General features: G+C 39.0%; 1 protein-coding gene across 6 annotated transcripts in view; it reads right to left on the bottom strand.

The window, feature by feature from the left end:
• Positions 1-24,721, bottom strand: part of ESRP1 (epithelial splicing regulatory protein 1) — a 56,212-nt gene that overhangs the window by 26,929 nt on the left and 4,562 nt on the right. For 4 of the 6 annotated variants that reach the window (XM_057308029.1, XM_057308026.1, XM_048212661.2 and 1 more), the window contains exons 4-12: positions 23,478-23,592; positions 11,802-11,900; positions 11,612-11,666; positions 10,273-10,383; positions 10,026-10,158; positions 9,889-9,931; positions 7,294-7,595; positions 3,805-4,023; positions 1,451-1,649 (exon numbers count right to left, since the gene is read on the bottom strand). In XM_057308029.1, coding sequence (XP_057164012.1) covers positions 1,451-1,649; positions 3,805-4,023; positions 7,294-7,595; positions 9,889-9,931; positions 10,026-10,158; positions 10,273-10,383; positions 11,612-11,666; positions 11,802-11,900; positions 23,478-23,592 — 1,276 coding nt within the window. The remainder of the gene's footprint in view (positions 1-1,450; positions 1,650-3,804; positions 4,024-7,293; positions 7,596-9,888; positions 9,932-10,025; positions 10,159-10,272; positions 10,384-11,611; positions 11,667-11,801; positions 11,901-23,477; positions 23,593-24,721) is intronic. The other 2 variants (XM_057308028.1, XM_026495712.4) reach the window with 1 other exon arrangement.

Raw genomic sequence — 24,721 nt, 5'->3', positions numbered from 1 at the left:
TTAACATTTTTGGGGAGTATTAAAATACATGAAAATCTATTTTTATGTGGAAAAAGGCATTTTAAATTTTTTCTATTATCTTAAGGCTTGTGAGAGGAAAGGGGGAAAAAAAACGAAAGTCTTATGAGGTAACTCTGTAATGACCAGTTTTCCACCAGGAAGAGAGAGAAGTAAAAGGATACCATAGCAGAATAATTTGGGTTACACAGCATGAAGAAATTTCCTTATCTCACAATGCTTGATAGATTATCACTCAAGGAAATTATAAAAGTTACTGATATTATCAGTGGTTTAGGGACAGAATACATAGGACTAAGATTACTTTAAGACACCACTTAAACCCAGTCATAAATTTCCAGAACTTGGCATTCATTAGTCATCAACTCTTAAGATAGTCACCAACAGCAAGCAGCAGATGAATGGAATTATTAGCATTTAGGAAGTCCAAGGGAAAAAAAGGATTAAGCCCCACTGAATGATCTATGAAAAATAGTCTATCAAACAGTTTCATTGGTATAGATCCCTCTTTACGGAAAGTGATGTCCTAAACATACTCTATTTTACTGGGATCAGGTATGTAATCCAGGTAGCTTTCTCCATTATCGTTGGACTATATTCCAAGTGCTACATTCTTTAAACATACCCAGCATGGCTCCTAACAAGGTATGTCTTATTCAAAAGTGAAAACTGAAACAAAAAGATTCAAGTTTTAACATCAGATCTGCAAATGTTCCTTAGTCACTAACCACAACATGGTCTCCAGACTAAAGGGCTTATTCCTCTCACACAGGATTCCAGATGGCTTGCACCCAGGTGCCAATGAGCAAGAGCATGGCTTGAAATTAAGCACTGATCCTGCGATCCAATGGAAACTTTGGCTAATTTATTTACGCATTTATAGTTTTTAATAACTTGCTCATTCTAGATATTCTGGAGAGCAAGATAAGTGCTCCCCAGATTGTCCTTTCCAAAGAAATACTTAATGCTCAAAAAATTAAAAATGCAAAATGGGCATCAAATCACCCTTACCAAAAAAAAAAAAAAAAAGTTTAATGTGTTACCAAAAAAAAAAAAAAAAAAAAAAAGGAAAAGAAAAAGGATTCAGCCATACTTATTTCACCTTTAAATGCGTATTAAAATATCTACATAGCCAGGTTGCCTCCCAGAGTCAGTGCTTATCTTGAGCACATTAAGCTTCAGAAATCAAGTGCTTATCACTGGAAAAGCAAGAATATAATTTGAAAGGAGGTATTCGTAGCATCTCTAATTATGGGTGTCCACAACCAAGGTCTTAAATGATTACCAGATACTACCGATTTCAGATGGGAAAGCCTTATGTAACCATCTCACCTGCCTTAGAAAGAACCAGGGGCATAGACAGTTATGAAAGCAGCTTAAGCACCTACCAGCATATAGCGTAGAATAGCGCCAAGACCCAAGAAAAACTTACATGGTAACTTACATGGCGGTGGGGATAAGCCATTTCGATTTAAAGTGCCCCCCATTAACACAAAGTTCATCTCCTCAGCTGAACACTGAAAGACTTCAACATATCTGTCCTTCATGGTTTTTTTATGACACTTCTGTGCAGCCATAAATGCTCTGTCCGCAGACTTCATCTGGATAAAGGCATCTCCTGATGGGCGGCCCTGAGCGCGTGGGGGAGAATAAAAACAAAAGGAGACTGTCTCCTTCAACAAGGAAATGGTTGCTTACAAAACATGCAAAGTGACAATCACCCATAGTACAGACATTTTAGCCACAAAATCTGGGTGACAAGTGTTGCCTACTGAAATCTAACTTGCATTTTATCACCTAATCACCAGAATGGCCCACAAAATGTTGGAGAAAGTTTTGAGAGCTCATAGTTGAAAATGATCTTTTCTCATTACTGCTAGTCAGTATCAGATTTACACGGTTTTGAAAGGGTCTCCTTATAACTGTGGTTTTAAAGTATAGGATTGTATATTGCGTTTTGCCTTTCTGAAAAATCTGATTAAATCTTATCTGATTGAGAAGAACTAGGGACAGAACCAGTATAAGAGCTTTATGTATGCTCCTATATGAGGCTGAAGAAACCAGCGTTCTGTGATGGCTCAGTTGTCCATTACTGACCTGCAACATCCCTTTCCCTTCTCCCTGAAGCCTAGGTTGGGATGTGGGCTTGGGAAGAGAGAAGGGGATAAGGAAATGGGAACTGCAAAGCAGTGAGGGCGGGTGAAAGCTATATTATCAGACTTGCTTAGGAGTCCTTCTCTCACCTCTTCCCTAGTACCTCCACTTTAAACCTTGGTGAGACAGGTGTTTATAGACATTTCCTCTATTACTAATAGCTTGCTAAAAATCCTGTTTAAAGCCAAGCTGGTAGACTTCTGTTTCACAGAACCAGAACACATTGGTTTTCTTTAACATGGACATTTTATGGGGGAGAAAAAGACACGATTGGCTTTTAAGACTCCTTTCTTTTTTTATGGATTTCCTTAAAAGTCTCTAAGGGACTACTTAGTGCAAATTATAACCATGCAAGTTACCATAAGAGTCACCATACCAGGGAAATTAGGGATACCAGGGAAACCCAGTCCAAGATGGAAACCTAACCTCTTCAAGACAGCTAAAAGCTCGTCCATCATTAAAGAAGCATTTCTCCCAAATTCAATCACGATAAGTCACATGGGTCAATAAGAGGCAAATATGTCCACCCTGGTTAATCAAAGAACAATAATAGCCCCTAGGTTATCAGATATGGTGCTCAAAGAGAAACCGACCAATTTCCTGGCAATGCTGAATTGTAGGGAAGTTTTATTCAAAAGGACTCCCACCAGTGAAGCATGCTGAGAGGGTACATAGATTACAAGTTGCATAGCTTAATACTGACATGAGAGTTAGAATGAGCATGTGCTGGGGTGGAAAACCAAGCCAGGGGCTCAGGAGGTTTTCTGATTCCTCATACTCAGACTAGCAATTTAGAAAAATGTTGTTATTTCCAATACAAACCTATATTCAACCCATAATGCTCAGAAAACATTTTTAAAAACTAATGCAACCTTGTTTTTAAGAGTTCAAAAATTTTAATTAGGAACACTTGGTTTACAGGTTTTTAAAAATTCTGTCCCGCTTATCATAGCACACAATGCTGGTAAATCATTTGTCAACTAGTAGGACTAATTTTGTTTAACCAAAAATCAAGAGACACCAAGACAGGAACTACTTTTAATATGCGTAGAATTTATCCTTGTACACCATGAGAATTTGGTTATCCTTTGATAGAGGCTTCTCAATAATTCACTAACACATTTGAGCTCATGTTATGATCACATACTGGTCCAGGTGGAACAGATACAAATCCTTACTAAGTCTGCACTCTACTAAATATCATTTGATGTCATATATATAAAATAAGCGAGTTCTAACCAGTCTACAGATAAAAAGTACTCTGGAACACAGATATGCTCTTTGGCTTATATACAGTCTACAATCACTACAATCACTACAACAGCAAAGCTCAGGAGCTGTAACAGTAAAATGTTGTGTTAGATGGATAACGTGTTCGCATCCTTCCTGAGACTACTGGTAATTTGGTGGATACAAGCAACGGTGGAATCAGAGCTGAATTTAAATTACCATGCTAATGACAAAATTCTTTCTGGAGTTCATCTCAAAGACCTCCTGCATCAACAGTTAAAGCTTTCCTTAAAGACTTCTGATACTGCTGATTGAACACCTGTACTTTTTTTTTTTAAAACTGGAAGAGAGCCTTTGATCCTAAGAATAAGCAAATCAGTTTTCTAATAAGTTACTCCTTACCTGGTGATTCAATACCATGTGAACCCCATGAGTTCGAATATCTGTGGAAAACTCCCCCAGAAAGTCCAGGATGTCCTCAATTGTGGCCGCATAGGGAAGACCTCGAAGGCGTATACAGTCTCTAACGTTTGTAGGGGGCACGAATTGCTGAGGTAGTACTGGAATAATGGGAGGGGTTGGAAGTGGAATAAGAGGGGCCGATGAAAATCGATTCAGCACCTGTACTCAAAGCAAAAGAGAAGTGATTTAGAGCCTTGCTCCTCTAACGTGGTCCACAACGAGCACAGCAGCAGTGTGGGACGTGTTAGAAATGCAGCATCTCAGTTCTACCCCAGACCTGGGAAACATGAACCTGCATTTTTTTTTTTTTGAAGATTTTATTTATTCATTCGACAGAGAGACAGCCAGCAAGAGAGGGAACACAAGCAGGGGGAGTGGGAGAGGAAGAAGCAGGCTCCCAGCGGAGGAGCCTGATGTGGGGCTGGATCCCAGAACGCCAGGATCACGCCCTGAGTCGAAGGCAGATGCTTAACGACTGAGCCACCCAGGTGCCCCCTGAACCTGCATTTTAACAAGAGCCCCAGGTAATTCTTAAGCATATTCAAGTTTGAGAAGCACCTATGGAGAAAGGGATTCACACTGCTCAGTGGGGAAAGCATGAGACCCACACATTTGTCAAATGCATGCTAAGGCACAGGCCACACACAATACGATGTGCTTCGATTAAGGACTGGTCTACTGGACAAGTACTTCACGGTCTCAGGACCAATATCCTGAAAAGTACGCTGCCTGTATAACAATCTGGACATACTGCTAAATGTGAACTTTTGTAGCAGTCTATTAGATTTCATTTCACGAAGCACGGTGTTCCCCTTAGTATTGTTATCACATTCTACCTCCAAACCCAAGCAAGAGAATGACACAGTAAGGAACCACAGGTCAAATAGTGACTCTGGATTATATTATAATGTAATACCACATTTATAACAATGTATAAAGCCCAAGACAGAATGGCTGGTAACATAAAAATGAAAAAAAAAATTATTTAGTGACCACAAAATAATCAGTTTTTATGTGAATTTGAGATAGTCAAGATGCTCTGTCTTGCCACTATCTTTTAAAGTCATAGAATTTGGCTGTCTTGAAAATGAATGAGAGGTTAGGTGTATTTAGGAGAAAGGATTACTTCCAGGCAAAACTCTAAGATTCTGGTCTATCTTTAAAAAAATTTTAAGAATTTAAAGGGGCGCCTGGGTGGCTCAGTTGGTTAAGCGTCTGCCTTGGGCTCAGGTCACGGTCCAGGGTTCTGGGCTAGAGCCCCACATGGGGCTTCCTGCTCAGCAGGGAGCCTGCTTCTCCCTATCCCTCTGCCCCCCCCCCCTCAGTTCATACTCACTCTTTCTCTCTCTTAAATAAATAAATAAATCTTAAAAAAAATTATAAGGTTCTGGTCTACTTTTGCCTTAGTTTAGAACATGCCTACTAGTTTATAATATCAGGTCCTTGTGCACACAGCGTATGTGACGTCCCTAAGTTTTCTAACTTACCACTGTAGCCTTAATCATCCCTTGAACTGAAAAGAAGGAATCAAAACCCTCCCCCCAAATTGCCCTAATTTCCTCACTCCCACCCTGTCCAGTTGCTAAGTAAGAGGTGACAGAAAACAAAGAATACAACACAGCCAAAGAAACTTCAGAGACAGCAGAAATTTTTAAAAATTACAACAATAATCCAGACACAGCACAAACATGATGGGATGAACATGAACAGAAAGTAAGTATGGTTATAGACAAACTCAGCACAGGAAATGCTCAGGCACCTTCCGATACCTGCAAACAGGAGGTGAGCGAGCAGTTATTGGATGAAATGACTGTTAGGAATGAAAAGACGGCAGTGCAGAGCACATGATTACTTCAGCATTTCTTCAGTCAGTAGGACAGGGGCTGGAGGGGAAGCTCATCTATCGCCCAAACCTCATCATGGTGAAGTCATAGAGGCAGCACCCTCTGTACCTAAACCAAGAACATACCGTAGCCGAGGCCCCGGGGCAGTCTGTTCTAGGCCAAGATTTCCATAACACTGTTCTTCCAGTTAAAGATCTAAAATCTTATTTGCGCCCCCTCTGGTTTGGCACTGATGTGTTTAATGTTTGAAGCCTCAAGCATGTTTCGCGTATTTTAGAAATTCAGAATTTATGATGCTCACTCTCAGCAAGGTACAGGATTGTTTAAATTACACGTCTGTTCACAGTTTAGGGTTCAAGAGCACTAGAACATCAGGATGCAGAACTAGCTTAAAATGTCACCTATGTTTATTCCAGGTATAAAAATCATGTCAGTATCCTAACAGGTGAGAGGTTCTTTTCAACTTTGGGCAATTGTTTCAAATCACAATACACAATGGGCTCTGCAGAAAGCGAGACAAAAATCATTTTATGAACTCATAGGAATGACAGTAGAGTCAGTGTCCTAATTGCTTGCAAAAAAGATGAAATGTATCATTACAGATGCTCTATTCTACTAGGGGACCCAAGCAGATTAAGTTGGAAGAGCCACGTGTGAAGCAGTCTGCATGATCTCAAGATACAGAAGAAAAACGAAGACCCTTAAAGACCCTTCAGCTGGTAAGTCAAGAATAGCCAAAGGCTTGAAACCCTACAGATGGCTTCATGTCTGGATCATTTTGGGCAACTGATTGTCCCATCTGTGCCTCAAAAACATTTCTGAATTCTGAAAGAGAATAGGACAAAAGGACACTTTATACCATCACCAGCAGTAAGGAACTGATCAAGCTTTTTGGGAAATAAATTTGGTAAGATATTAAAAATCTAAAAAGCTCATCCCATCCAGTTGTAAAGACTCAATCAGAAATTGAGAGTTTCCTAAGCATGTTTATCTAGAAATTTCTTATGCATGAAAAAAAGCCAACCTGAATGTACAATGGAATTTCTTTCTTTTTTTTTTTTTTTAAAGATTTTATTTATTCATTTGACAGAGAGACAGCCAGCGAGAGAGGGAACACAAGCAGGGGGAGTGGGAGAGGAAGAAGCAGGCTCCCAGCGGAAGAGCCCGACGTGGGGCTCGATCCCAGAATTCCGGGATCACGCCCTGAGCCGAAAGCAGACGCTTAACGACTGAGCCACCCAGGCGCCCCTACAATAGAATTTCTAAATAAATTATGTACGTAACATTAAAAATGAAATTTTTTGGACACGGGTAAACTTGCAAGATACGTAGTTCTTAAAAAGAATATAAAGTCTATCTACAGATATTCTAATTACATAAAAACACATGCATTTTCTCTGTGTGCACAGAAAAAATAACAGTGGCTATCTTTTCATTACGGAATGAAATTTTTAAAAATGCACCTATACTTTCTGTATATTTCAAGTTTTCACACAATAATGTAGGATTGTTCTTGGAAATAAATAGAAAATCATGCAAAGCCACCAAACAAACAAACACACACACACAACTCTTGAAAACCCACCTGCTGGACTTCAGCTGCTGTGCTCCTGAAGAGTTCGATGTACCTTTTACCCAACAAGTCCTTATGCTTCCTCAATGCATTCTGTGCATATTCTTCACAGGCAAAGAGGACGAAAGCATCTCCTGTTGGCCTACCATCCGGATAGGTAACAAACAGGATGCCTTCCTTCCCCCCAGTGATGGGGCAATGCTGTCCAAAGAAGGCCACCACTTCATCCGCTGTGGCTGTGAAAGGGAGCCCCCGCATGCGGACAATGACTTGATTTTCCTTGGAGAGAAACTGGGCTACCTCATTGGATGTACCTAGGGGAACACAAATACCAGGAGGCAGGGGGAGAAATGGGTAAGACGTCAACGTTACCAAACTTAAAATGGTAAAATCCTTGGCAATTTCTTGAGTTTATTATCAAAACTTACACTCTTTGCTGAATTCCTGACAACATCCCAGGAATCAGAATTCTCTCCCCACATATCTGAAACTTTCCCCCTACCTTTCTCATAAAACACCTAACTTGGGAAGGTGGCCAGACAATTAAATCATGGACCAATCACCGTATTCTTCTGAGGGAGAGGCAGTAAGTCATCGTGCTAGGTAAGAACACAGGTCAAGGAACTAGAATGCCTGGGTCCAATCCTGACTTTGCCATTTACGAGGCTATGACTTTAGTCAAGTTTGACCCTATATTTTAGTGTCCTCATTTGTAAAATAGGGGTAAAATTACCTACCTCATAGATTTATGATAATTACTTAAGTCAGTACACATAAAGCACTTTGGTGATCATTATTATTTTCCTGATTACTTTTTTATTAAGGGTCAAACATAAGTAAAGGGGAGTCTAATGAACATGCATGACAGCCAGTTTCAGGATTTATCAACATTCTGCCTGTCATAAAGCATTTTGTACACTATTACCATGCAGCAAATACTCTGATGCACATCCTTTGAGCTCATAAACTTGTAACATTTTCCTTTATTTTATCATTTTTTTAAGTAGGCTGTATCACTAACACGGAGATTGAGTTTACAACCCATTGATCAAGAGTTGCATGCTCTACCTGAGCCAGCCAGATGTCCATCACATTTTCCTTTAAGAGCAAACTCTCATACTACCCACACACCATGAAATCCCAGGATTAATATGTGAGTTAACTTTGCCATCTATCATGGAACCTCAGAACCTGAGCAACTCTGAGTGTATTTTATCCCCAACTAATATCAAACAACACTTTGGGATTTTGGAAACACTTAAACTTGAAGCTCTGAATTTGGAAGCCTTCGTATATCTAAAGAATTAAGTGTCAGAACGGAAATATACCAGCAAATTATGCAAACAAGATGTTTTTGCTACAAGTTCAACAGTTTCAAGGATTTTAACCAGGGCTATGTATTACCGAGATACCAGTGTTCTCTGTATTTAAGGTGAAAGTCACCCTAGTACATATTTGGCAATAGTATATTTTCAAAAGCCTCTTAAAAGGTCTACCTACATTCTTAGATTTAGCTAACCTAATTTTAGTGTTATCCTAATGAGTGGTACTTACAGAGATACAAAAACATTCACTGCAACATACTTAGGGTGAAAAATTGGAAATGAGCTATAAATGTCCAAAGGGTGTTTTTTAAAAAAAAATGTATGGTACATAATACTGTATATTAATTAACACTGAAGAAAATTTAGTTACATGGGAAAATATTCATAATATACTAAAAGGAAAAAGTTATAAAGCTGTATAAACAGAGCAACAGAAACTTACAAGGTAGTTTTATGTATAGAAAAATAACCTGTCAAACCACAATCAACATTTTTTATGCACCTGTCATTTATAGGTTTTAAAGTAATGAACCACTCGATAATGAGATAAAGACAGTTATCTGTTTCCATTTTTTTCTGACCTTATTACTGCAAACACTATGTACTCAAACATACTAGACCCAGAAACCACTGAGTTCCTGGCCATTGATGAGTTACAGAAGCCGAGAAAGCCTACAAACACATATCCAACAATTCCAGGTATTCTGGTGTGGCTGTTTGAAAGCAATTTTCAGACTATTTAATTTCCCAAGAACTACTCTCTCCCTCTGTACATGACTTTACAGGATCTTTCACCTTTGCATGGTATTTTTTTTTTTAAAGGTTTTATTTTTAAGTAATCACTACACCCAATGTGAGGCTCAAACTCACAACCCTGGGATCAAGAGTCAGATTTTCCACTGACTGAGACAGCCAGGCACCCATTTGGTACTTTTTTTTCTTTTTTTTAAGTAATGTCTACACCCAACCTGGGGCTTGAACTCTCGACCCAGAGATCAGGAGTTGTACACTCTAGAGACTGACTGAGCCATTGGCATCCCTGTATGATACTATTTTTAACGGCTATTTAACTATAGTTGGTTGACTGAAGCCTTAGGGCAAGTGCATACATTGAAAACACTCATATTATGCGTCATTTCTTCCAAACTTAAAAAAAAAAAAAAAAGGTCAATTCCTATATTTCTTTAGGAAATAAAAACTATTTATTGCCCTATTCATCTACTCTGGTACATAAATAAATTTCAGATTCTTCTTATAGCAGCATTATATAAAAAGCACTCACCACCAGCAATTTTAAGAAAATCTTCACCTGTTGCTTTGTAAACCTAAGAAAAGAAAGGGAAATTAAATACAGTTTCTGAGCCTTCCAACATTAATACTCATTCAAGATGTCAAGGATCTCAGGTTGTGAGGACATACCTCAATGTACCGGGTCCCCATGTGATGTTTGTGCCTCTGTAATGCTAGATCCCTGTGTTCCTCGCTTACAAACCTAACCAGAGCTTCTCCATTCCTTCGACCCTGGGCATTCAGACAAAGTGCTGCACCTCCCCTTTGAGAAGGACAAATAGCAGTGGGAGGAAAAAAAGTACAGTGAGGAAAAATGATAGGACACCAATTATCCCTTTGGGGTTACTAAGTAAAACAGACATTAAAGAAAACCAACTTGGCAATATTGAGTCCTTTGAAGAATCTTGCAATATCTTGATCTGAAGACTGCCATGGTAAACCTCGTGCCCGGACTATGGTGTTGTCATCAATAAGTTCCATCTTGCTGCTGTGGGTCAAGCAAAACTTCAGGTTGCCTAATTAGTCCTAGAGAGTCCGACCTATTTCAAGCTACCATTTCCCTAGTTACACATAAGGTATTATTTGGTGTTCAGACAGACTTGTAATACTGCCTGATTTATTTCATAACCTCAAAGATGATCTGGGCACAGTTCAAAGTATTCTTTGGGTAGTTCACTATAGAAAGCCAACGGCCTATGCAGGTCCAACACAGCTGGCTCACTCAGCAAACCATCCATCAGCTGAGTTGCTGCTTGCTGGCCATCTACTCAAAAGGACCCAGGATCAACTTATAGGTAGCAAAGTTCTCCCAATACCCTGATGGCCAGTAAATGCCTAGAACCAAGAATATCGGATAGGTTTACGTTTATTCTCAGATCTGGCCAGTATACCAGTGGGGTTTGAATCCATTTTGACAGCAAAACTTAAGATCTGCATAAAGCTGGCAATTAACCCATATCAGGAATGTGTGCATGTAGTCGGAACTCTGCCATTAAAATATCTCCCCTATCAAACGGGAGCCATCACGGAGTGTTTATGGAAATGCATGGGAGTTCCCAGACCTTAATGAGTCACTTGCAAATCACCTATTATATATTTTGACACCTTTTGATGTTCTGTTCCTCCCATATTCATATTTCCAGAAGTCCTAGGACACTTTCCAAATGAGTCACTTTCTCCCCAACTAAATAGACCCCAAAGTCTCTCTATGGGCAGTGATGTCAGAGGTTTTTGTTCACTTCAGGCACCAGGCAATCTCAGGAATCCAGTGCAGTGATTTACAAGCAAACAGGTCTACCTGTGATCACAGAGATACCACCATTTCATACTTCTTGCCAGTTATTTCCTTCACTTTAAAGTAGAAGCTGATAGAACATACTTTAAATTATCTCAGTAAAAATCTTGTGAACTCTTAAAGCCTATGATTTTTCCTCTGCAAGTTTTCCTGTGAGAGGATAAAGAGTTCCGAGACACTAAAAGAAGAAGCAGAGACACAATACCTACGGGTCATAGTGACTAAGGATGCAAATATTTCAGTTAAGTTTAATCCCCAACATCCAAGCTCACTTTAAGATACCTTTTATAAATAACCTAATATTAAAAAAATGAAATGCCAAAAGGTTTAGTGAAGTTACTGAAATACAAAGGGAGTTAAATATCACAATGTGAATAAAACAAATCAAAAGGCTCAAATGGAATAACCATCTACTACTTACCAAGTGCCACTTTCAAATTTGTAATTTACTCTCTCTGGATCTGAAAACCTGTGATCTAAAAATGAGAACATAGAAGTCATCATTTAGCTATTAGGGAGATAAAGCTGTGGGAGGACATTCAAAGTATATATGAGAAAAACATGGCAGGACCAAATTCTAGGTCCACAACTGTTACAACAGCAATACTTACTATAAGGCTCTGAAATCATTGCTAAAATTATATTCCCCATATCTTCCACTTGTGAGGCTCCATACCGGGAGACCGAACTAGTCTTCTCAAAGTTTAAGCCTGGGATATTAAGTTAAGGAATCATTTTGAGGAAGTAAAATGAGGTGCTTCTAACTTAAGATTAAACTCACACAGAGCCAAGAAGCCAAGTAAAATGCATCTAAGGTTGAGAATTATTTGAAATCAAGGAATAGCCGCTTCCTGTCAGTTTGGACTCCACCCATACTTCCTGGAGTCTCCAATTACCCTCTTGGGTAAATAGAGAGTAAAATGGCCCAAACAATCCTGTCCTGAGGCACTACCAGTAATAAAATGTATTGAGTATTAGCAAATGTATGACTACTAAGCACCTTCATTTAGTGTCAAACCATGAGGTATACACCAAAGTTAGTAAATCCCTACATCCTATTATCTTTACAGCATATGCAAGGCAATGAACTTGTGGACTTAAAGACATACAGTCAAGACTACGAGGTATCATTGGCTTTCTTAGGCTGTTTGAAAAAAGACACTTCAGATTACAGATGACACTATTTCTATGATGCCACTTTTACTGAGAACCTCCCCATTAGAAGATTTTTAGAGCCATGTACTCTGGCCATCTTAGATGGCAGCGAACACTTGTCCTTTTAGAGTGAATTTGTAGAAACTATTCAAAGGCTCAGAGCTAACAATGGCCAATGTGGCTCTTGATCAAGTCGATACATGCTTTGGGTAAGCCAGGAAATAGGGCTTTTAAGAAATGCATGGCTTAAGCTGTGATAGAGGGTGAGACCAGAAAAGATTTCCATCAAGTTTTACAAATTTACAATTTCTCGGGGCGCCTGGGTGGCACAGCGGTTGAGCGTCTGCCTTCGGCTCAGGGCGTGATCCCGGCGTTATGGGATCGAGCCCCACATCAGGCTCTTCAGCTATGAGCCTGCTTCTTCCTCTCCCACTCCCCCTGCTTGTGTTCCCTCTCTCGCTGGCTGTCTCTATCTCTATCAAATAAATAAATAAAATCTTTAAAAAAAAAAAAAAAAAAAAAAAACAAATTTACAATTTCTCTAAAATAAGCCTGTATCTTTGTCAAGAAGCTAACCGTTATAAAAATGTTTAATTTTGCTATTTTTAAGTTTCAATACTACCGTCACACTTTGTATTATGTATAAATTTGTATAAATTTCATAATGTAGCACAATGCATGTAACAGGTAACACTACAGGACTGTGTCTTTCCCCGAGTTTAAAATGAAAACAGCTATCTGGGTGGCGGTTATTAGAATGTTTGCCTTTATTCTAGTTTTCTAACTGGTATTTTATTAGGGTAAAAAACGAAGACATTAACTTCTAAGTACAACTTCACTGCAATCAAAGAGGATACAATGTTAGAACAGTTCAGAGAGCTCCCTTCCACCAAGCATCATAACCAATCATCTGAAGAGTTAATTCAAAGAGCAATATCCTTTTCCATTCAATTCAAAATCCCTTTCCACTTCATTCCTACACACCCTCCACTCCCCTCTCCTTTCTTTCTCCACTGAAGAGACACTGTTTTCCCACTATGCTGGGAAATTCACTTCATTCACTTTGCGTAGTCCCTCATCCAGCTACATTTCTCTGCCATTAAATATACCACATGTAGAAATGCAGCCATATGTTCCTTGGCAAATTACTTAACCCCATTAAACTTCAGCTTATCTGAAAAGCCAAAGCTGTGATAATCTTTACCTCCCTGGGCTTTTCTGTGAAGATTAAAGGAGATAAAACAAGTTCAGGGCACAAAGCAGGCATTATAAAAAGGGACGTCCTCCCCCTCTTCCTAGAGCCCTGGGGTGGCCAACTTTCATAACCCGTGATAATCATACTTCGAGGGTCATTCACCAGATGCCTATTTGTATACTCATAGGATAATAACCAAGCTGAAATGGTAGATAATTTCTGCACTCTCCCCCCCTCCATCCAACCCTTCACATCATCTAGTGATGAAATAAATGTGCTACCCACTGAAGGATTAGAAAAACAATCCCAGGAGATGCTCAAGCTGCAGAGGAAGGACCATGGATTGGGTCATTAAAATGATTATTGGGGGCACTGCTGGCTCATTCCGTAGAACACGTGACTCTTGGTCTCAGGGTTGTAGTTCGAGTCCCACAGTGGGTGTAGAGATTACTCAAAAATAAAGTCTTAGGGGTGCCTGAGTGGCCCAGCTGGTTAAGCGTCCGCCTTTGGCTCAGGTCATGATCCTGGGGTCCTGGGATCGAGCTCCACGGTGGGCTCCCTGCTCAGCGGGAAGTCTGCTTCAACCTTCCCTTCTGCCTGACGTTTCCCCTGCGCTTGTAGCTCTCACTCTCTCTGTCAAATAAATAAAATAAATAAATAATAAATAAAATAAGATTTAAAAAAAAGTCTTAAAAATAAAAAAAATAAAACAAACGATTATCCACGAAAGGTACACAGTAAAGTATTAATCGAGTGCCGTTTTCAAGGAATATGACGACGGGACAGAAAAACAAGAGCCAAATGATGAAACTACTTTGGGGAGACAACTGCCCTAACTTTTCTGGGGAGGCAGGGGTGGGGGTGGGAGGGCTTTTAAGAATCCTTACAGAACTAAGAAGGATTAGCAATGATTAGCCATAGTGTATCACACAAACTCTGCCACTGAACAGTCGTCTGGAACGCTGCAATTCCAATACTGCCTTTAGCCTTGCCAGGGTCTATAAGAGTCAAGAGAAAGGCATTCAAGAAATGGAGACCAATCCCATTGTATAAATCAGTTTTTCAACCTTGGCGTTATTGGCACATAGGCCAGATAATTCTTTGTTGGGGTGTGTGGAGGGGTCCTGTGTACTACAGGATTTTTACTAGCATGCTGGCCTCTATCCACCCCCAGTTCTGGCTAAAAGTATCTCCGGGCAAAGCCCAATGTCTCCGAATGAGCAAAAATCAACCCAGGTTGAGAACCACTAGTATACTGGGGGCGCCTATGTGGCTCAGTCGTTAGGCGTCTGCCTTTGGCTCAGGTCATGATCCCCAGGGTCCTGGGATCAAGCCCCGCATCAGGCTCCCTGCTCGAGTGGGGAGTCTGCTTCTCCCTCTCCCACTCCCCCTGCTTGTGTTCTCTGTCAAATAAATAAAATCTTTAAAAAAACAAAAAACAAAAGCCACTAGTATAGAGTAACAGTTCCCAATTGTTTCAACTTCACCCCTTACCACCTACTGAACCATCAGAAAAAGCTTATATGAGACCATTACTGAACAGATTTTCAAGAAAACTGGCCTTGGGGCGCCTGGGTGGCACAGCGGTTAAGCGTCTGCCTTCGGCTCAGGGCGTGATCCCAGCGTTACGGGATCGAGCCCCACGTCAGGCTCCTCCACTATGAGCCTGCTTCTTCCTCTCCCACTCCCCCTGCTTGTGTTCCCTCTCTTGCTGGCTGTCTCTATCTCTGTCGAATAAATAAATAAAATCTTTAAAAAAAAAAAAAAGAAAACTGGCCAAAGAAACACCACCTAAGAATCCAGTACAGTGCCATCTCAAAACCACTATCAACAGACACACGTACCCCCTACCTTCAGAAATGACCCAAAAAACCACAAAAGTCAACCCTTGATCCTTAGCCTGTTTTTGTGCAGCCCAGAAAAAGAATGGATTTTACATTTTTAAAGGATTGAAAAAAGACAAATATGAGCAGAGACTATATGTAGTCTATAAAAATCTAAACTACTGACTACCTGGCCTTTTACTAAAAGTTTGCTGATGTCTGGCCTAAAGGAATAGAGATTGCCGGAAAATAGCCAAAGCCAGCATGTCACAGGAATGTTTACCACATCACAATATTCTGTCCCCAAACAGAATACTGGAGGGGAATGAGCTCTGGAGGAATAGTAGTAGGAGAGTATATTCCATTCAAACCACTGTTTTCTCTCCTCTATAAATAAGAGGTATCAAGCCTTCTCACCTTTGCTCAGGTAATTCCTCTATGAAGCCTTCTTATCTTCCTAATCCTCTAACCAAATGAGACCATAGGTAACTCCTACCCAGCACCAATACCTTCTCTAACTGCTCGATGCTACAACCATCAATTTAAGAGTTGATTAGATATTACTATTCCTATAAAATATTACTCTCTCAACTGTACTATGGATTTCCTCAGCACAGGTCCCTACCTTCCTCTGATCTCTATCCATCTACCACAGCACCTATCATTTCTCAGAATCTATTGACCTAAATGATGGCATTAAACACCATTTTCATGCCAAACACCATCTGTTTCCTCCAATTTTTGCAACAGCCCTACCAGGTAGGTAATGGTAAAACCAAATGGATGAAGAGACTAGAATTTAGAGAAGTTTTGTAAGTCACCCAGTCTCCTGGCTGGTAGGCTGGTAGGTGAGAGCCGGAATTACAATACAGCTCTGATTTGACTATGTGTACATAATTCCCTGCACCAAGATAAGAAGCTTTGCTTAATTCGTTTTGTGAATCCGTCATGAGATGATTTCTAAATGTATATATAAAAGCCAAGTGAAAAAGATCAAAAGTGAAAATGTAAAGTATCCTGTCTGGGTAGACGTAGATTAGTAGATGAAGAATTATTTACTGAATTCTGCTTTTAAAGTAGGAATATGTTCTAGACATTTGGCTAACTTGGTTCCACATGACACGTCCCAACAGGTTTCCCTTCAAGACATCACACACCAAGGATCAGCAGCTCTAAGCTCCTGACAACTTTTAAAAGTCACCCAACCTCCTGCATGCCCAAACCAAAACCAAAACTTACACACATTTACACACACACACACAACACACACCCTCTCTTCAGAAGGCTCGTTCAATTCATAATCCTTACCAGAATTTAACATAAGTCACAAATAAAGGGAGGGTAAAGAAAAAAAAAAGTTTTAGTACCAATTCTTTCCCCTATCAATTTATAATTATATATTGAATGACTTGCTGCACGTCTGATCTTGAGGGAAGGGAAGATGAGTCTGTGCCTCCTGATTTATGGCTCATCATGCAACTTACTCATTCTGCCCTGCAGGCAGCCACAACAGCATGAACAGGCTTAGCCAGCTTTACGATGAGAAATGCCATGAGGAAATGAGAAAGGGTAAAGCCAGACACGGTGGGAACAACACTAACATTTCAGGCTATAACTGAGCAAAGTGCAACATTTATACTAAGCTTACAGAAGCCCAGACTTTGCCTTTATTTGAATAGGAGGAACGTTTTCCTTAGTGCTACCTTCAGGGAAACGGATTTCAGGATTCAACCCAAATTTGTATTAGCTGAAGGTGAAATTCAGAGAGTAAGATTTTACACAGTTCATCAATATTAGCTCACCATCTCAAAAAAAAAAAAAACAAAATAAAAAACAAAGCTCGCCACTATTAGCTCATCCATTCAAAAGTTACCTTTTCTGGCTGCCTAAAAATAGACACATTTGGTTATAAATATTAGCTTGTAAGTGACATCTTTTTCAAACTAAATTTTTAGCTTATACTAGGAGAATCACATATATAAAACAAATACACTGTGGAATGTTTAAGTTACATTATAACTGCATCCCAATTAAAAATTCTAACCCCAAGCCATTTTTCCCTGCCACAGACCCCTCAGAAGACAAGTCTGTGTCCTCTCCTTCTACTCTGCTCTTTTATTTAAAACACAATGGCTTAATGGCCAGACATATTACAATGAAATGCCTATGCTAATGAACAAAGGAACAGCCAACAGAATATGGGGAGAGAAAAGTTGTATTAGTACCCCAAGGAAGAACTGAATTTCCTACAATTAGGGGAGAAAGAAAGAAGCGAAAGAATTGATAAATTACCCTTAAATGAATTGCATAATTAAAAAAAAAGGTTCTATAAATAATCTTCTGTATTTTAAAGTGAGCTCTGAAAGAGGCAAATCAAGAATGCCACTATAAAATATAACTAGCAGTCAAGGCGACAAAAACTTTTTCATACCAGTAATAAAATGCTGGGGGGGGGAAAATCTAAAACCACAGTTTTAACTCTATTCCAAGAAGGCTTACTCTTTCCAAGAGGGAAAACAATAAGACCCATCCTAGCAAATAGTACTTCGGGAGATATTATTGTAACAGAACACAGAACTGACAACTCGACTACACCACCAAAGAAATGAGATAGGAAAGATAGACATGGGGCTAATTCAACAAAAGAATGAACATTCTTACTTTAGAAAAAGACAGTTAGGTGAGATAAACAAATTAGGAAAGGGAGACACTATGAAAACAAATCTTCTAAGTCCTTCTAAAACAAACCAAAAAATTATCTTGAAACTCCCAAACTCACATTTTAAAAGTAAATTATTTTATAATTAAAATAAACCACACAAAATTAACATAACTGAGTGCTGGCCAAGAATATACAGTATTTCTAGTCCTTATTATAGACCGCAAACCAGAGTATTTGTGGATTTGGCTCATTCCATGCCGATGTCATGCCAAAGATAATTTCTTCCCCCCTCCAGCTAACAAGGTCAACTACTAACCTAGCTTAACTGTACACCTGAAGATATTTAAAATCTCTTTTATACGCAGAAAGGTACCAAGGAGGATTCAGCACTCCCCTCCCCTTTTTACTCAGGGCAATGAAGGCTTATGCAACTGTGAAGGCCCAGTTCAGTTTATCAGAATAAGCTCGGAAGTGCGGAATTAACCACACATACAATTTTACAAATGCAGAAGCAAAATTAGCCTTGAAGATTAGCTGTACTAACATGTACTTGACGTTTTAAAAGGTCTATATCCAATCTCACTCAAAGTCAAAACAATTTTTTTAAGTGCAAAACAGTTTAAATAAGGTCTTAAATCAGTAAGCAAGTCCTTTCTTTAAGTCCTTGGAAGCTGTTTTTCTTCATCTGAGACCCCCAACAACCCAGGGAGGTTCAAAGGGTCATGGTCAACATGGGAAAGTGTGTGGCAGGCCAGGCACTGGCTAAGTGGTTGCATATAGTATCTTACTATTCCTTACAATAGGCATGCCCATTTTAAGATGGGGAAGCTGAAGCTGAGGGGCACACGAAATTTGCCCCCAACAAATCGGACTCCAAAGCTCATGTTCTTAACCATTCTCCTGTTAAGGCTTTTATCTCCATCTTTTTTTTTTTTTTTTTTTTAAGATTTTATTTATTTATTCATGACAGAGAGAGAGAAAGGCAGAGGGAGAAAGGAGCCGGATGCAGGACTCCATCCCAGGAGGCAGACGCTTAACCAACCCACTGAGCCACCCAGGCGCCCATCTCCATCTTTACTAAATGGGAAAAATAGGCCAATGTCACTGTGTTAGTGCATGCACACACACAAATCCTTCACCCCATCAAGAAGTGGTGAGACAGACAGATAGACAGACACAAACACACACACCCCTACTAACCCTTGGATGGGCAGACAAGGGTAGTTTACTGATCTTTTTTTTCCATCCTTACAGTGGAAAACTGCTCTTGTGAAATGGTATTTGCTGATAATTAACAGCACATATGGATGCAACTGGATAGAAATTTTACAAAATTAACTCCTCTTTCTTGCTGAACAGTTCACTATGTGTTCAGGAAACACAGAACATACACCTAGAAGGGACATCATCTATTTAAATAGCCAACATCACCCTCAAATGAGCTTTATAAATTCTAGAATATTACCCCCTAGTTAAGGAGCACGATTTTTACATCAGAATGACTCTGGCTCAAATGCTGGCACTTCTAGCTAAAACCTCTAAGTCTCAGTTTCCCCAGCTGTAAAAAGGGGATGACACTCCTCCACCAGTTGTGAGGAGACTGCTGGTGGCATATATGGTAAGCACTTAACTCACAAGTTTTCTTTTACCTGCTCTCCTTACAAGGCCAGATTTTATTAAAAAGTTCTTATTAAAGGCTTGGCAAAGTATACACAATGGAAGAGGTCTTGATTAATGAGAATAAATTAAATAACAAAGCTAAGAAAATAACAAAGGTAGGAAAACATAGGTTAAGAAACCAGCAGGAAGTAATTCCATCCACCATCGGGGGAAAAATAGGGTTGCTTTTCTCTTAAAATGGATAAAAGTCAAACAATCCCATAATCAAAACACCGTTTTCACAGGAGAAAACTAGTATTAATTTCCTCAAAAAAATCTAAGATACTCCCCCCCCCCACCAAAATCAGAGGCCTCAATTCCTATTTTCACACCCTTACCACCTCATCTGATTAAATAAAAAGCTTACAAAATGTTACCCACAGTTCACCTGCTAAATGAGGTCTTCTCCCGAGACTGCATACTTTAAAAGGCAGGTAACAAAACTGCACCTTGAAGAACTCAGGGAGGTCCACCACTAACACCAGAAGTGGTCTCAGAACCAACACAAAGAAGAGGAAAATAAGTGCTAAATTAAGGACCAGCACTACATTCAAGAAATTCCTAAACCCTTTATTTTATCAAAGCAATCCTACTTTTTCATTTACACAGCTCTTGGTCGTTTACAAAGCTTTCGTTTGGGAATACCTAAGATAAAAGGGAGTCTTGGAGAAGACAAGTAACTTTCTCAGGAAAGGGAAGCTGCATATTCTCTTACTTGTTCCTTTCCAAGTGTTGGCAAGCGCCTCTCCCTCCCCTGGTTTACCTGGTTGGACAGGTAATCCCTCAGGAGCAAATGACTCCCCATCTACTTGGCAAAACCATCAAGGACCTGTAATGACCATCTTTAGATTTCCAAATTCAGTGTCATTTCCATACTCAAAAGGGAAATACTTAGTGATCTGAAAGAACACAACTCCTCAGTCCAGACATTGTGGAAATCCTCTGCATAGATAAGGACAAGTGCATAGTCAAATTCGGTATGATTGCTTTTGACCTGGGAACTTTGGTGGCCCAGTCAAGGAAATAATGTCTCCTCTCAACAGAGTCATAAAACAATTGATCACGGCTGCAATGTAAAAAAACCACTGACAGGAAAGCTTAAGATTTCTTACCTATTAAATGGGAAAGAAATATGCAGATAAAACATTACTAACAACAGTTAAGATTAAAATTCTATTTTCTAATTGGGAATAAAACTATGAATCTAAGACTCTTCCAATGTAAGCCCAAAGAAAGCAGGATATAATTAAGATATTTAAGAAATAGAAAATACCCTAGTTTTTCCGATGAATGCATTACTAAATGGCATGAGCTCCTTCATATTTCAAGTGTCGTGTGCCTGAAATGGAGCCCAAGTTAGCTTTATTCAAAATTCATTTGTTTACTATAGTCAAGTATTTCTGATTTTCATCTTCATGGCGCTTGAAAAAAGAACCACCAACAAATCATTTTAGAGCTAGAATTATAATGAATGACAAAAAATAATTGGCAAACCATCCTCTCTCTTCACTTAAATGTCAGATAGTTCCATTTTTATTTTAAAAAATACTATATACTGTACTATAAGTACTTAAAAAGGACTACATACTGGTGTGTAGATAATAAAGCACAGAGCAAGTAAAAAGTCCAGATTACCACACTAAAAATAAAAATGTTCACTAATAACCCCAAATTGTATATACATGAAGGTCTCAAGAAGAAACAAAGGAGAGAAAAGAAAACAGATGAACATCTAATAAGTTTTCCCTGAACTATCAACACATTGAGAAAACTGAAAACCCAAATATAAGAACCTCTTGCTTGTAGCTACGGAAATTTTTACTAGCATATGACCTATAACCACTAGGGGAAGACTGTCTTTGCCAAAAGAGGATACTGAATAGTCAAAGATAGTTCTTAATATACTGCTTTTTCTACTCAAACAGTCTTTTTTTAAATTAAATAACTTATTAGATTTTCCCTCCAGCTATTTTTTTTCTAGATTTCTTTGGTTCTCTATTTTGTCTACCTTAGACTTCCCAGGCTCCAGATCTGTGAAAACATAATATTTCTGTTGCTTAAGCCACAGAGTCTCATAGTATTTGTGATGGTAGACCTCAAGGACTAATACCACATTCAAACCAACAAAACAATTAGTAAGAATTTTTAATTCTTACAAGAATTCCCTCAAAATGAGCTTACTGCACCCCCTCCAAGCACTAGTAGTGATGCTAAAGCAACTTTCCAACTACTTCCAGAAAGAAGGCAGATGCAATGGGTTTGACCTGCTTACAAGGGGTTAGAAAAAAACGTGCAAACATTTTCCAATCAGGAAATGAAAGTTTGTAATAAAACAAGAATCAGGCTTTAGCTCTTGAAAAGAATGAGAAAGTTTAAGAATAAACATCTATAACCCACAAGTTCCTGAAAGTAACTAAATTTGACTTCAAGTTGGTTCTCAGCGGCTTTGGGTGAGTTGCCCAACTCTTCTATTACTCAATTTCACATCTGATGTTAGCATATGACTACTTATGAGTTAGCACTTTAAAGACTTACTGGATGAAAGATGATGGGTCGGTCATGACTACAAGATTTGTGGTTATAAAATTTACTTTTACAATACAGAGTGCAGCAAATATACTACCTTGGTAATCAAAGAACTTAGGGGTAAAGTCCCAACATCATTTTATCATCTCAAAAGATGACTTATTATAATCACCACAATCTCATATGTATTTGAGAAACCCAAGAAGGGTTAAAAGGGGTACCAATGAAATGTTTGTGAAGGGGCACCGGGGTGGCTCAGTCAGTTATCTGCCTTTGGCTCAGGTCATGATCTCAGGGTCCTGGGATCAAGTCCTACCCACATCAGGCTCCCTGCTCAACAGGAGTTGGCTTCTCCCTCTATCCCTCCCCACTGCTTGTTCAAGTGCGCTTGAGCACACGCGCTCGCTCTGTCTCACACATACACACACTGTGAAATAAAATCTTAAAAAGAAATGTTTGTAAAGAGCAAATACCCACTACTTAAAAAAAAATTCTTATCCATCCAGAAGATGTCAAAGTCCTAAAACCAAGATAATGAAGAACAAGCGGACTTAGAATCAGTATCAAAGAAGGTAGTCTTCACAATCTTTATCAACCAAAAAATCCAGACACTCCCATAATGTGACCTTGAGTTCTATTTTAGATGTGCTCAATTCATAAAAATCCAACTCTAAATCCATCTAACCTAACCAGTATTCAAATTCAGTAAATCCTAACTACTTTCAAAGATACCTGTAATTGTACTATTAGTTCTTCCTAGTACAATAGACAAATTTTGGACAGGGCAATTTCATTCATATACTAACAAAGTTAAAAATATTTTAGGGGTGGGGTGCCTGGGTGGCTCAGGAGGTTGAGACTGACTCTTGATCTTGGCTTAGGTCATGATCTCAGGGTAGTGAAGCTGAGCCCTCCATCTGGCTCTGCATTTGGTGAGGGGTCTGCCTGAGATCCTCTCTTGCCCTCTTCCTCTGCCCCCACCCCCACTCATGCTTTCTAAATAAATGTTTAAATAAATGTCTCCAACTCCTGTTTTCGGTTCAGTTCACGATCTCCTGGGTCATGGGATCAAGCCTTGCGTAGGCTCACTGCTCAGTAGGGAGTCTGCTTGCAGAGTCTCTCCCTCTCCCCCTCTCCCCACTCTCATGCTCACATGCTCTCTCTCTCAAACAAATCTTTTAAAAAATATTTTAAACTTTCTTGAATTGCCATTTTATCTGGAGCTACCTTTTCAAATGATTCTTGGGTAAATCACTTAAAAGGATACACTCTGTCATTGCTGCAACATCCAGTTTATCAATATCAGGTGAACCAGGGCAACACTTCTTGAATTCTTTTCGTAGGTCAAAAAAGGAATAGAAGCATTCAGGCAGTAATACATTCTGAGGAAGGACAAAAGTAGACACTGTTAACTAGATGAATTTAGTTCAGTGCTTCTCTACTAATCAGAAACCTAAGAATTGAATGGAAGTATATTTCACCACAATTAAATTTTTTAATCAAAGACTGACTTTATTTTCTAGTACAGTATTACATCCTATATACAAGTGTCATGGAAAAAATACCTTATTTTAAGGTAATAGATTACATTTGTGTTCCATCATGCATTGAAGCTATAATACATTTGGGCTATCATGTATTTTCTGATTGATAAAACTACACTCTTTTCAGCCATAATCATTTGAGACCATCTGTATTTTCAGGCAGCAATATTAGCCCTTTCAGTTCTCATAAAGATGCCTATGTTTACAGTGTCTACCTAGACATAGGATTCAGTTACAAAACATAGTACTTTTAAATACTGGTTTCATGTAATACATATTTTCTGTACTGAAATAGAGTAAGATAGTAAATTCCTGATTACCTAAAAAGGATGATTTTTGTGCCAAGTTGTAGTCCCACATTAGTTTTCCTGACCAAGATTCTGGCTATACCCAAGAACTCAAATTAGACTTCAAAAGAAAAAAAAAAAGAAAAGAAAAGAAAAAGAAAGAAGAAAAAGATACCACAAATCTCAAGAGCAAAGGAGAAATAGTTACCTGCTGTTCCACTAGCACGACTCTTGTGGTTCTTAAGCTAGTTCAACTGCCTGGGCAAATATTATACTATTATGTTTTTGTTTCCCCTAGTGGGGGGGAAAACCCCATGTTGAATAACTTTCAAAGATGAATTTTTAAAAATTGAATTTAGATTTGTCTTACAATCTCAAAATAGTTTCTCTTCACTCACTGGGAATTTCTACCCATTTACACATTAGAAAGTCAAGGAATAAAGACTTTTTAATGTTTGCATCCTGTAACATTTAACCAATGATAGCTCTTTCTATCCAGATTTCCTAACTGGATTCTATTAGATGTAGACCTGCTCCTGCTATATTTAAAATAGATATTGGGGCACCTGGCTGGCTCAGTCAGTAAAACATGTGACTCTTGATCTCAAGGTTGTTGAGTTCCAGCCCCACATTGGGTATAGGGATCACTATAATAAATAAATAAATAAAATCTTTTAAAA

Source organism: Ursus arctos, unplaced genomic scaffold (genome assembly GCF_023065955.2).
Source record: "Ursus arctos isolate Adak ecotype North America unplaced genomic scaffold, UrsArc2.0 scaffold_6, whole genome shotgun sequence".
Taxonomy (NCBI): Eukaryota; Metazoa; Chordata; class Mammalia; order Carnivora; family Ursidae; genus Ursus; species Ursus arctos.
Note: the sequence above shows the minus strand (reverse complement) of the source record. Positions and strands in the feature narration are given on the sequence as shown.